This window comes from Syngnathus acus, chromosome 2 (genome assembly GCF_901709675.1).
Source record: "Syngnathus acus chromosome 2, fSynAcu1.2, whole genome shotgun sequence".
NCBI classification, from domain to species: domain Eukaryota; kingdom Metazoa; phylum Chordata; class Actinopteri; order Syngnathiformes; family Syngnathidae; genus Syngnathus; species Syngnathus acus.
The window spans coordinates 7,969,426-7,984,892 of record NC_051088.1 but is presented as its reverse complement, the minus strand read 5'-3'; the positions used below and the strand labels follow the sequence as shown (position 1 = coordinate 7,984,892).

The following is a 15,467-nucleotide window of genomic DNA, read 5'->3' as shown; positions in this document are numbered from 1 at the left end:
CAATGAATGGTGGGAGAATCACTTCCCAAAACAAACCTTTACAGAATTTCAACACTAAGCTACACAGGATGCATCTGGCTGACTGAGCATTTTGCTTCCACTGGGGGAATAACAGATATCTGACCAGAGCGAAGAGGAGAGAAAAAAAAAAAAGTCTCATTGTTGGACACTCCATACCATGACCTTGATTCATCTTGAATTACAACTCACAACTGTACAGGGAGCCATGCAGCACTATCACAATTCTTTACTGGCACCCTATATGAGGGCAGGGCATAATTTGTGTGCATATAAATATTTAATTCAGAGTTGTGTTGTGTGTATAAATAAAATTCTCCAATCAATGTAGTGCTGCCTTTGGACCAATTTATGTGCGTCTGTCTGACTTCATTTTTTTCCGCACCCTGTTGGTTACGTCCTTTTTGCCATTTAAACAGCTTAGTGGGTGTGACTGACATATCCCAATATTTCCATCAGCCTTCGGGGAGAGTTACCATTGAGTCCTATGAATGAAGTCTGTCTGCCAACAGGAGAAACAAAAACTCCAAACTTTTCAAGTAATCTGCATTGCTACGTCGACTGGATCAGTGGCCCTCAAGCACCAGGCTGCAGTACCAAATAGGTCATTTGGCACGGAATTGCACAAAAAGACTGAACAAGAACGTTTTTATTGATCATCAAGTTTTGGGGTAAAAAAAAGGTTTTATTTGAAAATCATGTACACCTGCCTGTGCTTCAATCCACAAGTTGAATCACTTGTCTTGGCCAGGTGTTACAGTAAAAAGTTCTGCATAAATGCTTTTATTTGGATGTCATTGTCACCTCAAGATGGGACTGACTCTTTGAAGAGAAACACGTGCAGTGCTCTCTTTAATTAAAACACGTTCAGCACAAGGTGAGGTTTTATTTTCAAGATTTGCAGTAAAGTACTTCATACCAGTAAATGCCATTCGCTAGACCTTCAGTGAATGTTTGCAATGTTAAACCCCAAAAATGAGGCAAAATGCATTGAACCCTGTGTCTCGTTCCGTCCCATTCGCTGCATTTTGAGGTGATTATCAAACATGGCCACCTGCCAGGCATTCACAACCGGCCAAACGGATGCAAGAATAACTACCAAGGCTCATTTAACAAGAATTTGGGAGAATTTTTTTGGGCGGGGCTGAATCGCTGTTTGTGGTCTAACAAGGACATTTTCATTGGTGTGATGTGTTATCGTTCCAGCTTTGTGGTTTGGTGCAGCAACCCCTGTGGCCCTCTTTGGTTTTTCACCATCCAAACCTCACTCCTCAACATTGTGTTCACAAGCATACAGTGAGAGCTCTCAACATTGTACCAGTAAATAAACTAAGTCAAGGTAACAGCGAAGCAGTTGCAAATGTATTTTCATGTAAAGTAAAAAAAAAAAAAAAGTATTTTCATGTGGAAGCAATTTGAGGTTTGATTTTTCTTAGCGTGCATGGCCGCTCACCGTCATGCATTCTAATGGAGTGTGCAGTTATTCATTGCTCAGTGGATATACAAAGTCCAAGCACCCCAGCACCCCTATTTTCACCAACAATGTGACCTACATCCTATAAATGTCAATTGAGAGGAAAAAACCCCCCCAAATGAAATCAGAAGAAAAATAGACATTTTTAATTTCTTTTTTTTTTAAGTGGCATTTTAACAGTGGTGTGTAGACTTTTATATACACTGCAGATAGAAGTAGCATATTCCCATTAGTTTGCAAGAGATCATGTTACAGAGGCTCTCCTCCAGAAAGGTCACTCAATGCAGGTCTGTTTTCAGCAGTGCTTGCTAAAATGATTGCTCTATATGAAGTGGCACAAAATCTCCTGTCCTGAATATAAAGTATAAAAAAAAAAGCACAATTGCAATGTTGCAATTTGCATCTTTGGCCCACCAGCTGATTTGTTGTGCTTGCCAACCTGTCACACTTTACCTGCCTATCTGCTTATCTTAGCACCTGCCTAGATGATTGCTTACATCCCTGACTACTGTAACTCTTTGTGTCTTCATGCGCAACAACTTTATTTGCCTTGACATGAGAGTCATATTGTTTACTTTCCAATACCGGAGTGTCACACTTAGCCAGCCGCACATGGAGAGACTCAACGATTATATGGCATCGTACATTGGCCAAGGGTCCTGCAATGAGTTTTCATGGGTTACTGACCCTCTGCGATTAGTTTAGTTTTGATAACAAACTGGAATCACAACTAAATAGCAAATGCACAGATATTATTTTATAACAATAATCATAATTAAAATGGCACAGGGGCGGCTCGGTGGAACACTGGTTAGTACGACCGCCTGACAGTTAGGAGGGTGCGGGTTCGGTTCCACCTCCGACCCTCACTGTGTGGAGTTTGCATGTTCTCCCCGGGCCCGCGTGGGTTTTCTCCGGGCACTCTGGTTTCCTCTCACATCCCAAAAACATGATTGGTAGGCCGATTGAGCACTCCAAATTGTCCCTAGGTGTGACTGCGAATGATTGTTGGTCTCTGTGTGCCCTGCGATTGGCTGGCAACTGGTTCAGGGTGTGCCCCGCCTACTGCCCGATGACTGCTGCGATAGGCTACAGTACGCCCGCGAACCCCATGGGGACAAGCGGTATGGAAGATGGATGGATGAAAATGGCACAGGCTCATTCATAACAAAATATACATGCAGGGTACCGAGAGAGATCCAACTTGCTGCTGTCAATAATGTTAATGAATGTATTGTGAATACATGTTTTTAAAAGCCATACTTAACTATATGTCTATTTTCATATATATACATACAGGTGGTTAAAAAACAAAGTGTGGAGAGACTTTCTGCCGTCGAATTGGAAGCAAGAGTGCGGTCAATGGATCAATGACAGCAGCCTCTCACATATCCACTCTCCTTTCTTCTCATCCTTTCCTTGATCGTGTTCTCTGCTGACAGAAACATACTGTAGCTAGAGCGGCCAGGGCAATCCATTTTTTTCTTTTAACTTCCTACTATCTTGTTTGTGGTTCACCAAAATAATACAGCATATGTGGCGCTAAAAAACATTGTTTCCCAATACAAACAATCACTTTTTTTTCCCCTTTGTTGGTGTGTGTGCAAAGTTCAGTCGGCAGATATACGAGGGTCACTCGCTGAATGTGATTAATTTGTAGGTAATTCTAGTTCAGCCACATCGCTAAGTGGGCGGCTGGATTTAGTGGTATCGTAGATCTGTCTACCAGAGCAGTGACATCAGTAAATTTTATTTGTATATTTGACAGATGGATGTGGCTACAGTTGTGTAAATAGAGTAGCGCAACAGACCCAGCACACAACTTTGCAGTGATAGATGTGAGCCCAGTTTGACTATTAAAAGAAAGAAATTGGTAAGTCCCTTGACCCTTGTGCACAGTGTGTCTCTGTGGCCCAGATTGTGAAGAACTGTAGACAATAAGCGGAACCAACTTCCAACTAACATACTCATGGAACCAAAAAGAGGTCACTTCTGGTTTATTTGGGAAAGCTGGTTTCAGAACATTTCTGTTTAAAGACAAAGCATTGACAAATGCTAATGTACTGAGAACAGTGCCATCCAACTAATTCTGCATGATTGTGTGATCCTCACTGACAGCGTCAGTGTGTGTACATCTTAATTTGGACACTTTGTAGGTGGACCAAGTCAGGGCATCACATACTATATCATGGATCTGAATGTTCTTTAAGCCTCCATGCTACATTCAAGTCAAAAAGGTCATTTGTTAAAGACATACCAACAAACCATACAAATTTACAAATTTTACTTTGACTCTGATTAAAACTAGTACGGTTGCCTACAACCACGCATTTTAATTAAAAAAAAGAGAAAAAAATACAATGCCTACAACATGCCTTTAGAGTTATTAATTGGAAGATTTTTTTTTTCCTTTGTGTTGGCAGCAAAATTGTTGACTACCCAAATACAAGGGGAGCAGATACTGTAATACCCTCGCATGTGGGCATGGGAAGCTACAGGCATTGATGCACTACTCTCACATGTGGGCATGGGAAGCTACAGACATTGATGCGCTTCCAGCTGTTTCTACAATAAGAAAACCAGTAAAACACACACATACAAAATGAGAACAGTCGCAACTTCTCGGGTAAATTCTCAATTCACGCTCCTGAACACTCACGAGGCCACACCTATTAAAGGAACACAGCCAACTCACAAATTGTTCTGTACATATAGTAATTACACATTATGAAGCCAGTTTATTTCTTTGTATTTTCTTGAATGTTTTAATCGTTTTTATACAATGCAATACACATTTCTGCAGTAAAAACATTATTCTTATTGTGTCTAACTCGGTTTGTGTGTGTGCCTGGGGGGGCAGTCGAATTCATTACGCGTCAATGACAATTTGGTTGCGATATTTGGCTTTTTATACCAGTAGAAAGAGTTACAAGGAACTAATAAAACCCGAAAGTTAAGAAGACACCGCTGGATGTGTAATTTAGGAAACTTTTGACCCAGAAGGATCCAGTGCAGATGTGACTGCAGTTCTTTATGGCCTACCTCTACCGCAAGAACATCTGGTTTACGCCTCCAAAACGCAATAAACGAGGATAAATTTGCTGCAAGCAACACACTTTGATTAAATCTCATTCAAACGCCCGAGTTCAAATTGCGCACTGGACACTAGTCCGTCGGCCAAGGCGTGGTGAGTTCAAAGCCCAAAGGACAAAACGTTACTTACCGAGCAAAAGAAACTTCACTTCTCTCAACAACTTCTCCCTGTCATCTCGCAGGTTTTTATCGATCATCTTGCTCCTCTCCATCGCAGCTTTGTCTTCGGCGCTGATGGTACAGCCCATTGTGACTTCCAAACTACTTTTCCCGATATCGTCGTCTTGGGCTTTTTTTCAGCGGCTCATGGGTCGTGTGGAAAGACACCGAACTGTGTGAAGTCCAGAGAGGCGTTGGTGCGCTGTTCGAGCTTTAGTCTGATGCTCAACTCCAACCGTGTCAGCCACAAGTGTCCCCCAAGAGAAAGAGGGGAAACGCGTTCTAATGGGGTCTTTTTCAAAAAAATATTTGGAATAACGAGCAATTTCTAACCGTGCCGAGCAAGTTTTTTTTTTTCTGCAATTTTGATCACAAACTCTAAAATATTTACAAACGCTTTTGGAATGAATAAGGATTCAAAAAAGAGCGTACTTTCGCCTTGAGAGTAACAGTGGCTGCTGCTGCGCAGTCGCGCCCTCTTCCAGCTGATCCAGATGTAATCTGAAAGGCGAAAAAAAGGAAAAGAAATGGGCCCTCCCTATCGGCTTGATGGGAAATGTAGGCTAAATAGTTCAAAGCAAACAGCACTGCCTGACTGTCCGGTCTATGCGTTTTGCGTAAACTGCCACACGGGGTCATTTGACAACCTAATATAAAGTAGCATACAAAGGTTTGGCTAAAATAGATAAAACGTCTGTTTTTAACTATTTAAATGACCCAGTCAGGATGACGGGTCGAGTTTTTGTGATGTGACAGCACCCCTTAGCGGATTTACGCACAACTGCAACACGGATTCTGAATGGATGGAGACATTAAATATCAATCAAATTGGCAAAACAGATTTTCTAGGTAATTTGCTTTTATTTTACCAGCATTTGAAATTAAAAAGTTTAACGTGTGGCAGGGTGGAATAGTGGTTAGCACATCTGACTCACAGTTATGATGTGACCTTCAACTCTGGCCCACTTGTGCGTTACCACATTCTCTCTGTGCTTGCGTGTGGCTCTTCCGACTATTACCCGCTTTTCCAAAACATTCCTGATGTTCACACGGGTGAAGTCTACTTTAGTTTGGTATTTTTGCAAACACACGCAGTTAGAAACGTGCAGTTTGTGCCATTGTGGGCGTGAACGCAGCCAATGGATAATAATGTGTTAAATGAATTGGTTGATTTCAGCAGGTGTAAAGGTTGCTTTACGCTCAGCCACCAAATTGTGGCGCACCGAGGGCGTGTCAAAGAAAACGCCTTCAACCCGCCCAGTATGGCGCAGAGCCATCTGCCAAATTCCCGAAACTAGGCTTGCACTAGCACGAAAATCATGATGCGCCGATTGTGCGCAAGTGCATCTACGCTGTCAACAAATATAGAGCCCTAAATCTTACGTGGTTTTAACCATGCCAAACTCCCTCCGATACCGACAAAATCTTAAAAAGGGAAAAACAGTCACCTAAAAAAAAGAATGAGATCAATCGTTTTTATAGGTCTGACACAAACAGAATACAGAGTAAAAACTTGTTGGCACAAACAAAAATGCTGAGATAGAGCCACTCTATCTCAGCATTTTTGTTTCATCATAGCCATTCATTTATGTGACGTTACATCGATTGAACTGAGATGTTGGAAGTTAGACTGAGATGATCAGAACGAAAAAAAAAGATGAGGCAAATTAATGCCACAAACCAGTATGAGTTACAAATAAAACCACATGAAAATTGTAGAACTTTGCAGCTGGCAGTGAGTTTTGTCTTGTGCAACAATAACAAAATCAAGTGACTATTTCGTTCATCATGTCTCCCTGTAACAAAGGGACCAGTTTTTTGGCTCTGACTTTCAGCAGTGTGTGAAATGTTCTGTAGGTCTTGAGTCACCAGTCTTGTGATCAAGCTTGTTAGTTGTCCATTATAGACTTAGGCAACATAAAGAATGATCTTAGACAAGACAAAGGCCTAATATATAAACAGATTGCGTATCATGTCATTTTCTTTGGAATCAGTCCCAACTTGTAGAAAGTGTTTGTGTATTCCACCTGAGATGCGAGACTTCCATTTGGCAAGCTAAATGAGGCCAAAGGCTCTCAAATGTGTATGCATTGTCACAACGGCACGTTTATGTAGCCACAACACTGTGGCTTGTGTCAATCACAAACACAGAAGTGCTCTTATGCTCCTGTGTACCTGTCAACATGCAGCACTGTATTACACAGTAAGAAAGACAGTAAGTAAAGTCCCACTGTAACCAAAACGGCCACAATCCAATATACTGCTTTTGTATGCTGTACTCGAAACATATGCTTGTGACTGGGATACTACAGCTAAAAAAAAACAAAAAAACTGCATGGGAACATACACGTACTGTACTGAGCAATAGTTATAGTTCCTTACAATCCAATAAGAAGCCTGAGTATTAGATTAGGGGTCCCCAACCTTTTTTGGAAAAGACAGCCACACCTTGGCGACTGATTAACATGAAGGGCTAGCAATTTGATATGTGCTACCAGAATAACAACTTTGCTCAAATTACCTTGAATAATGTTATTATTATACTGCATGGTATTACTAATAATGTAACAACAACAGCAATATTGTGATGATAAAGTTGCCACAATATTGTCATCTTCGTTTTACAATCTTAAAGCAACACATCTCTGTCCAAAAACAGCATTGTGAACTCCCCTATATAGATCATGTACGTGGCGCCGCTGAGGATCACACGACAATAAAAGGACTGGCCAAGCCTATTTCTGTTCAAAAACCCAATATTAGCTTTGTTTTTCAAAATATTTTTCTCCTACAATAGCCTACAACTTTCTGAGGTTCATATTGTAACATCTTATTGTAATGTTTGGATATCGTAGCATCCCTAACTATTATTAATAATGAATTATATATTTATTTATGTGAAGACGCTGATCCCATTAATGATTGCTTACATAAATTTGGAAACAGATGAACATCAATGTACAAAACTTTGATTTTGTAAATCTCTTAAAGTGTTCACAACTTCAAGTGATCACATTGACAACCATCCTATGTCCTATTATTGGTGAGCTGTGTTTAGAACAGGCCAGCAGCTACTCTTGTGGTCCACCTAGTGTCCGTGAGCACCAAGTTGGTTACCTCTAGCATTCATTGCACAGGAGGAGACATTTTTCTGACTTAGCGCTAAAACACTGTTTGTCTGAGGGGACGGAGGATGTAAGATCACAAGTCTCACAATGTGGAATGATTTTGGCAAGGAGACGATGATCACAAGGCAGATATAAAGGATAAACATTGGAACAACAAATCAAGGGAGACTATTATAAATACACATTGACATCACTCACAAAACAGCAAACCGTAGTTTCTCTCTTAAACAAGTAATGCCGCAGGACATCGAGTGTGGGAGAAGACGCGCATGATCTATTGTATTTAGCAATGATTTTCCACGGAATTTCTCCACATTTTCTCATAAAGATGTTGCATAACTAAATGTAGATCAGTGGTTCTTAATCTTGTTGGAGGTACCAAACCCCACCAGTTTCATATGCGCATTCACCGAACCCCTCTTTAGTGAAAACATGTAGATGGACAATTGGTGCATCAATTAAAATGAAGTCTTTAACTCGATTATTAGATCATATGGGTGGGGCAGCTAAATCTCTGGTACAGTTTTGGAATTTCCCAGTGCATGGAGTTGATTGTTCAGTTTTTGATGTTGTATCAACTCTGCGGTTTCTTCAAGAATTTGCCCTGGGATGTGGAAGTCAGCTGGCGTGTTCCGCAGAGCAGAAGACTCCTGTAGGCCTTCATGTTCCATCTCCTCTTGACGCACTCTGCTGTGAGCGTTACACGGCTCCAGATTGCACGCCGTGCCCTGAAGGAACTGCATGAAGTTCTCCTCGATGGAGGCCTCACGGCTGGGCAGCTGTTCTCCCTGACCAGATCCAGCCCGCTTGAAAAGGCAGGCCAGGTGGCGGCCGAGCTCCTCCCGAATCTGACGATTGAGGCAGCCGTAGAAGAAGGGGTTGGAGGTGAAGCAGAAATAGCCGATCCACGTGACCACATCCTCCAGCTGGGCCAGCGAGGCAGATGAGGTAGAAACCACAGCCAAATAGAGATGGTAAGAGAAGTATGGCAGCCAGCAGCAGAGGAACTGGCCTCCCACCGCCACCAGAACCACGGCGGCCTTCCCACCACTGAAGGTCCTATGAGGAGTGTTGCGGGAGCAAGTTCCTCCGAGGCTGACGGCCATAGTAGAGTGGCTGCTGGAGGATTCAGAGCGTTGCCGGGGCGTGTCCATCCAAGTAGGGAGTGGGCCGTGCTGCATGGCTGCCACTCGGGCCACCTTGAACATGTTGCAGTAGACCACCAGAATAATTAACATAGGACACAGGAAATAGATAAATGTGAAAAAGACCATGAAGATCAGACGAGTGGTTCTGCCTCCTGCCCAGTGGAGGGAGCAGTGTGCCTGACCAGGGATGGACAGCGGACTCGAGGGCACAGCCTGGTTTCCTTGGAGCAACCACCCAAGGAAAGGTAGCAATGACATGACAACGGCTTTAACCCAGACCCCCACCAATACCATAACCACCACCGTGACCGTCATCTTCACCTCGTGGCGCATGGGGTACACGACGTAGTAGTAGCGCTCCACGTTGATGGCACAGATGGTGAGGATGGCCGCGCTCACCAGGCAAACGCTCAAGCAGAGGTAGCTTCGACAGATCACCTCGTCTGCCAACACGCGATCGGGCACCATTCCGAGAGGCATCAACACCAGCGCTGCCAGCAGGTCCACCAAGCACAGATGGAACACAAAGGCGAATTTGCGCAGATGTGGTGTTTTGCTTATGATGACCATTACGGCAAGGTTCCCCACCACAGCCAGGATGTCCATGATTAGCATGGCACAGAGAGTTAAGGACTGTTTCACATTTAGTCCAGCTTGGCTCACGTTGGAAGCATTTGCTTGTGGTGAGAGGGCAACCGAGGAGAGTCCCAGGAAGGAAGCGTTGCAGGAGGCACTCGGTGTGACAAGGTTTTCCATGAGAGTTTGGGATGAGGAGGAGAGAGTCCGCTGAGTATCACGGGCCCATCACCCATCCTCCCCCGCCGTAGGGTACCACAGAGAAGCGCAGGAAGTTAATTCTTTCATGGCAGCCGGAGCACCAAAGGTCTCGACAGGATGCCCCGCTTCACTGAAGATGGAGCCACTGGGATACACCACTAAAAAGGGTTATCTGGGCAGAGCTGAAAGAAAACACACATTTTCAATTACATAGAAGATGCAGTGTAGGAGATGTGCAAGGGTTGATATTTGTGACCTAAACATTCATTCACTCAAAATAAGAACAATAATAGAAATGAAGACAAGAGCGTGACCAAAAATTACGGATGCAAGCGGCCAAAAAGAATGTCAAGACAAAAGAAGAGAAGCTCAGCCATTTTAGAGCGGTCATAAACGGTGCTAAGAAAATCATGCAACTAACTCGCTGTGGCAACCTGTGAGCTGAAAGTCACAACAGCTGTCATGGAACGAATGGAGCAGGGCGACCAAATGCAGCTTGGACCAGGGTTTATTGAGCAAACTCAAAAGGCAAACTGACACAACTTAACAAAACAATAACTGGACTGGACTGGACTGACCAGGAAGTGAGACAAGAAGATTACGGACGTGAAGACATCAAGACATGCCGACAACAGACGTAACGACAACAATGATCCGACAGGGAGTGAGGGGCAGACAGGACTTAAATACACGACAGGTAACAAGAGGTAGGTGAGAATGATCTCACTAATCATGGGCACACAGGAGGGGAGGGGCGAGCACACAGGCACACGGACAGAAACTAATATGCACATAATAAAACAACCGGGGACGAGACGTGACAACAACAAACATTCAATAACTAGATCACTGATTGAATTTACATTAAGTTAAACTAAATTAAGTTAAATTTAGTTCTACCAAGGACCGAACAATCCTAATGTGAATCATCACCAATTTGTCCACTTGCATAAAATTCTTTATAATTTATATATAACATCCACCCCACATATTTTGTTAGTCCTGACAAAGAAGCTGATTAAAAAAATATGCATACTAGGTTGACTGAAGGGTCTAAACCACTGGTATCAAACTCAAGGCCCGGGGGCCAAATCCAGCCCCCCACATTATTTTACGTGGCCCGCAAAGGCAACTCATGTGTGTCAACTCAATGTTTCTTATTAAGATACCAAAACTTTTAATAACAGTGAAATATTGCAATGTTTTGTTTTCCAAAATAAATTAGAACATTAACCCTAACCGTAACCCTAGCTCTAACCCTAACCCTAGCTATAACCCTAGCTCTAACCCTAGCGCTAACCCTAGCTCTAACCCCAACCCTAGCTCTAAACCTAACCCTATCCCAAGCCCTAAACCCTAAATTTTTCCATGATAAAATATTATTGGTTCCACTGGGATTTGATCTCAGGTCGCTGGGTTGAGAGTCCACAGAACTAACCACTACACTATGGAACCCTCGTACATGTTGCATGAAAGGTACGGTACATATATGGTTTTATGGAGCAGCTCAAACGAATAGTATCGATCAGTGGTCCCCAACCTTGTTTGCATATGCTTACACTTACATGCGTGTACGAAGCGAGCCTTCAGTTGCGAAAGGACATTATGAGACGTGTTCACCCCTGGGATTGAACCGGCTTCTTTCAGGTCAGTAACCCGTGTCACTAACCAGTCGGCTATTACGACCTGGTAGGGTTTGGTCGTCTGTACTGTTTTGTACTTACCCAACGCGCGCGGAAAATGCCAATCTCGCCACGCTTGCCGAGTGGCTTCGTCGCCGCGCTCGAACACCTGAGATCACGGGCACGATTCCCCACCCCTGCTGCTTGTGTCAACTCAGTGTTTCTTATTAAGATACCAAAACTTTTAATATCAGTGAAATATTGCAATGTTTTTTTTTTTTGTTAAAACCTCTCTTCCAAAATAAATTAGAAATTTGTTAAACTTTTTTTCCACTGGATTCTGTTGTGTGTATGCGATAATATGAGATAATAGCCCCACGAGGGAAACCATAACTACGATATGGCCGGCAAAAATAAACGATTTTGACACCCCTGGTCTAAATGGTCCATGGATTTAAATGCCTATGCAAATGGTTGTTTTTCTACACGACAACCAGTCCAGGGTGGCCCAAAGGCATAGTGACTCGTCACTCGTGATAATGAGGATAAGTAGTACAAAAAAGTCGAGAAAACATTATGGAAGCAAATATCAAATATCAAGAGGTAATTTTCTACAGTACATTACTGTGCTATATAAAGGAAAACATCACTAGTTCACAATTATAGAATGTAACATCCGTTCCACTATAAAAATCCCAGCAGCAGTCATGGGAATTTGGGCTTACTCTAATAATGCACAGTAGAAATACTTGTTGTTCTGAAGAATCCGTTCAGTCAGTGACTCTTTGAGTCATCCTCATTTTCCCCTCCTGCCCATCTGAAAGATTGAACTTGCTGTCTGTGTGCTCTCCAGCAATTGAAGCAATTGAAGTGATTTAATATGTCTCAAGATATGACCCTATTGATAGTCTTGCAAAAAGAGTGCAAAGAATCGAAAGGGAGTACCTACTTGCGCAACCTCCCCACTGCGCTGTGTTTATGGTCACAAATTTGCACGGGGCGTAAAAGTTGCGAAACGAGCACCAAGACTCTGGTACATTTCCATATGCGGCACACCTGCATGTACCCGTTTTTCCATCCGACATACTAGCGAGGCGCCTGCTCTTTTCCTGCCCACATGTATACACAGCTCGCGTCACAATAATAATAGGTCAAAGGGTTACAGTCACCTTCAGCCTAATTAAACGAAGCATAAACAACATCTCACCGTGCACACAAAAGACAGAATGACTCTCCGGAGAGCCCTGCATCGCTCGCATCAGTATTGATTGTTTTCGGCTTCTTTTTTCATACCATGTTGTCAAAATACACACGGACATCTTGCTCGGGGCGTTAGCTTCAACACAGCAGGCATCACTCAACATAACATTGTTGCACTTTTTGGTCGCATGTCACTACGAAGTAGTGGATCACTGCATACTGGTACAATATATGATTACTAAGGGATGACAGAATTAAAATGGACATGGAACGTATTCCATTGTGTGTTAAGATGTTCACTTCCCGTGCATTTCTGTGTCTGCTGACAGTCATAAAGGGACACAATCATGACTTAACAAAGGAACAGATTTCATCAAAACCGCAAACTTAAGGAAAGCATTTTTAGACCACAGTGACTGAGGATTTCAAGCAGTTCCTCACACTTGTCGACTTCATGCCAAGCCATTAAGGTGCTTCTGGTGGCGTTTGTGGTGGTCCCAACACCTACATCTCCCTTGCTTGACTTAAATACATTGCCCGTCTGTGTACACCAATAAGACGCAACGGTAATCCAAACATTTTCTCCCAGATTCAATAGTTTCCGTAGCTTCGAATGGGAAACCATATGACCTGATATTCCACATGACACTATGAGGTGAAAACGAGCTGGTTCTTTTCGTCCACTTCGACTAAGTTTGGACAACTGACACACAAACTGGATTGTACGCATGAAATGAGAAGCCTTCATATGATCCTCTTGCACTGCATTTTAGTACTCTTAGCATCCTAAATATTTCTTGCACCCTCATCTCTCGTAACGCACACACAAAAACACACACACTCATGCAAACACACTTACACACGCATAAAAAATTAACGGAGAAAGTACGCATGTTAGTGTCGGTGTGTTTGTGTGTGATAATACAGTAAGTGTGTAACATACCTCTGCCAGAAAAGAGCTGCTCAGTCCTGTGCAGATTCATACTCTGCTGGAGGAACGCTGACCTGTTTCGATGACTCTCTCAACAACACACACTCATACACACACACACACACACACACACACACACACGCACACACACAGACCAGTTGTAAAGGCGATGTGGATGTTGGGTGCAGTGTGTTGAGAGGTTGAGGGAGGGATGGAAGGGTTGAAGAAGAGGTAGAGTGTGATACTCCCGTCTCTCCTCCGCACCTGGTCCCTTTCATCTTGTCATTGCCTGCTCCTAAAACCCTCCCCCTCTAACGGTGACCGCCCGCCCAATTCCTTCCAAACATGTACGCGCGCAGCACGCACTCACATGCACGCACATGCACGCACACGTGCACACATGCACACGTAGTGGCTTCAGTAGGCGCCTAGGGCAACTGCAGCAGCATGCAGAGCTGAGAAGCAGGATGGGTGGGCAGACAGCACCCAACCTCACAACTCTCCACTAGGTCCTAATGCTATACAATGTCTGATTTTCTCATCATTGCTTCTTCTTCCTCTCCATTTTAAATTGGCTATTAAATAAGACAAACAATACACAATGAACAAAAAAGGGACATTCACATATAAATTACAAATAGCTTGTGCTGGTTTGGTCATTCATTAATAATGATTTCTAATTCTGCCCTGTAGTCACACACAATTGCAAATGAGAATTTCTAAAAATGCCAGCAATTAGTACACCAACATATATGTAGAAAGAAAGCAGCCTGAGTACATAGAGGTCTATGGCAGATTGAAGGGGGTATTACATATTGGCCTGGAATTTCATACTGGATAGTTGTCCGGGTGGTCCAGATTGTAAGAATACGCTAGGCTTAAAACGGGGACACTAGACCGACTCGTGTTTGATAGTTTTGCCCTAATAAACCACATCAGCTATTTCATACATTTTCCAATCCCTTTAGTTGTGCTAAAATGAAAGCTGGAAATCCGCCAGTGTATACAGAAACTTTGAATGCAGAGGCGATGGTACGACATAATGACAAAGTAGCCATCATAAACAATGATCCCTATTCCCTACACAATTTAAACATCTCTCACTTCAGCATTAACTTAGCCAAATATTAGCCTAGGGTATATGGTGTTTAGCATGGAGGTATAGTCAGCTGCCATTTCTGTAATGAAAGAATCCCATATTTCTGATTTGTTTGTATTTTCAATATAATGCCATGACGGCAGTTGGCCCAAACCAACTTAAGATATTCATTTAATAAATTTGTGTTATGAAGTACTGATCTAAAAGGTATACATATATACTATACGTATAACATATTGAACATAGAGCATGTACAATATGGAACACGCAGGTGTCAAAATTTGTCTTGAACAAAGTGTTAAAGAATGGACTGACTATCTGGCTGGAATGAGAGCAGCTTTGCTGATTGCTGAAAAAGAAACAACCTCCATCTGCCGGCTGCTGCCATATCCAGAGGTGCATGATGTCATGTAAAGCAATCCATTGATAAAATAAAATGCTAACAATTTCTATGCTGCTAACATATACAGTAGTCCAGTATAACGAAATGTATGGGCCTTAATAGGGTTAAGGCAAAACAGGAAATGACATTTGAAAGTGTGTGTGTATGTGTGCGTGTGTGTCCTGTGACTACACTCGTGTCTGGGGCCTTGTTGCATCACAGAAATAGCAGATACTTGCACAAGACGGCAGCACCAATCACAGGGGAGGGAAATACAATGGTTTCTATGGGAACACTGATTTCAGCCTTCCTACTTACACCCTGCACCCCTTCCAACAACAACCTCCACCATCAGCCACCCATCCCCATCCCAACGTTTTACCGAAGGGAGCTAACAAAAATGTTTCAGCATTACCATCAGTGCACACTCATAACA

General features: G+C 42.9%; 2 protein-coding genes across 3 annotated transcripts in view; both read right to left on the bottom strand.

The window, feature by feature from the left end:
• Positions 1–5,368, bottom strand: part of gnai3 (guanine nucleotide binding protein (G protein), alpha inhibiting activity polypeptide 3) — a 14,596-nt gene extending 9,228 nt beyond the window's left edge. Inside the window, exon 1 of one of the 2 annotated variants that reach the window (XM_037246433.1) lies at positions 4,716–5,368. In XM_037246433.1, coding sequence (XP_037102328.1) covers positions 4,716–4,833 — 118 coding nt within the window. In that variant the 5' untranslated portion in view covers positions 4,834–5,368. The remainder of the gene's footprint in view (positions 1–4,715) is intronic. The other variant, XM_037246434.1, reaches the window with a different exon arrangement.
• The window catches only part of gpr61 (G protein-coupled receptor 61), a 21,279-nt gene extending 5,812 nt beyond the window's left edge, over positions 1–15,467 (bottom strand). Inside the window, exons 1-2 of the mRNA XM_037246432.1 lie at positions 13,563–15,467; positions 8,305–9,979 (exon numbers count right to left, since the gene is read on the bottom strand). Of these exons, the coding sequence (XP_037102327.1) occupies positions 8,379–9,776 (1,398 nt within the window). The 5' untranslated portion in view covers positions 9,777–9,979; positions 13,563–15,467 and the 3' untranslated portion in view covers positions 8,305–8,378. The remainder of the gene's footprint in view (positions 1–8,304; positions 9,980–13,562) is intronic.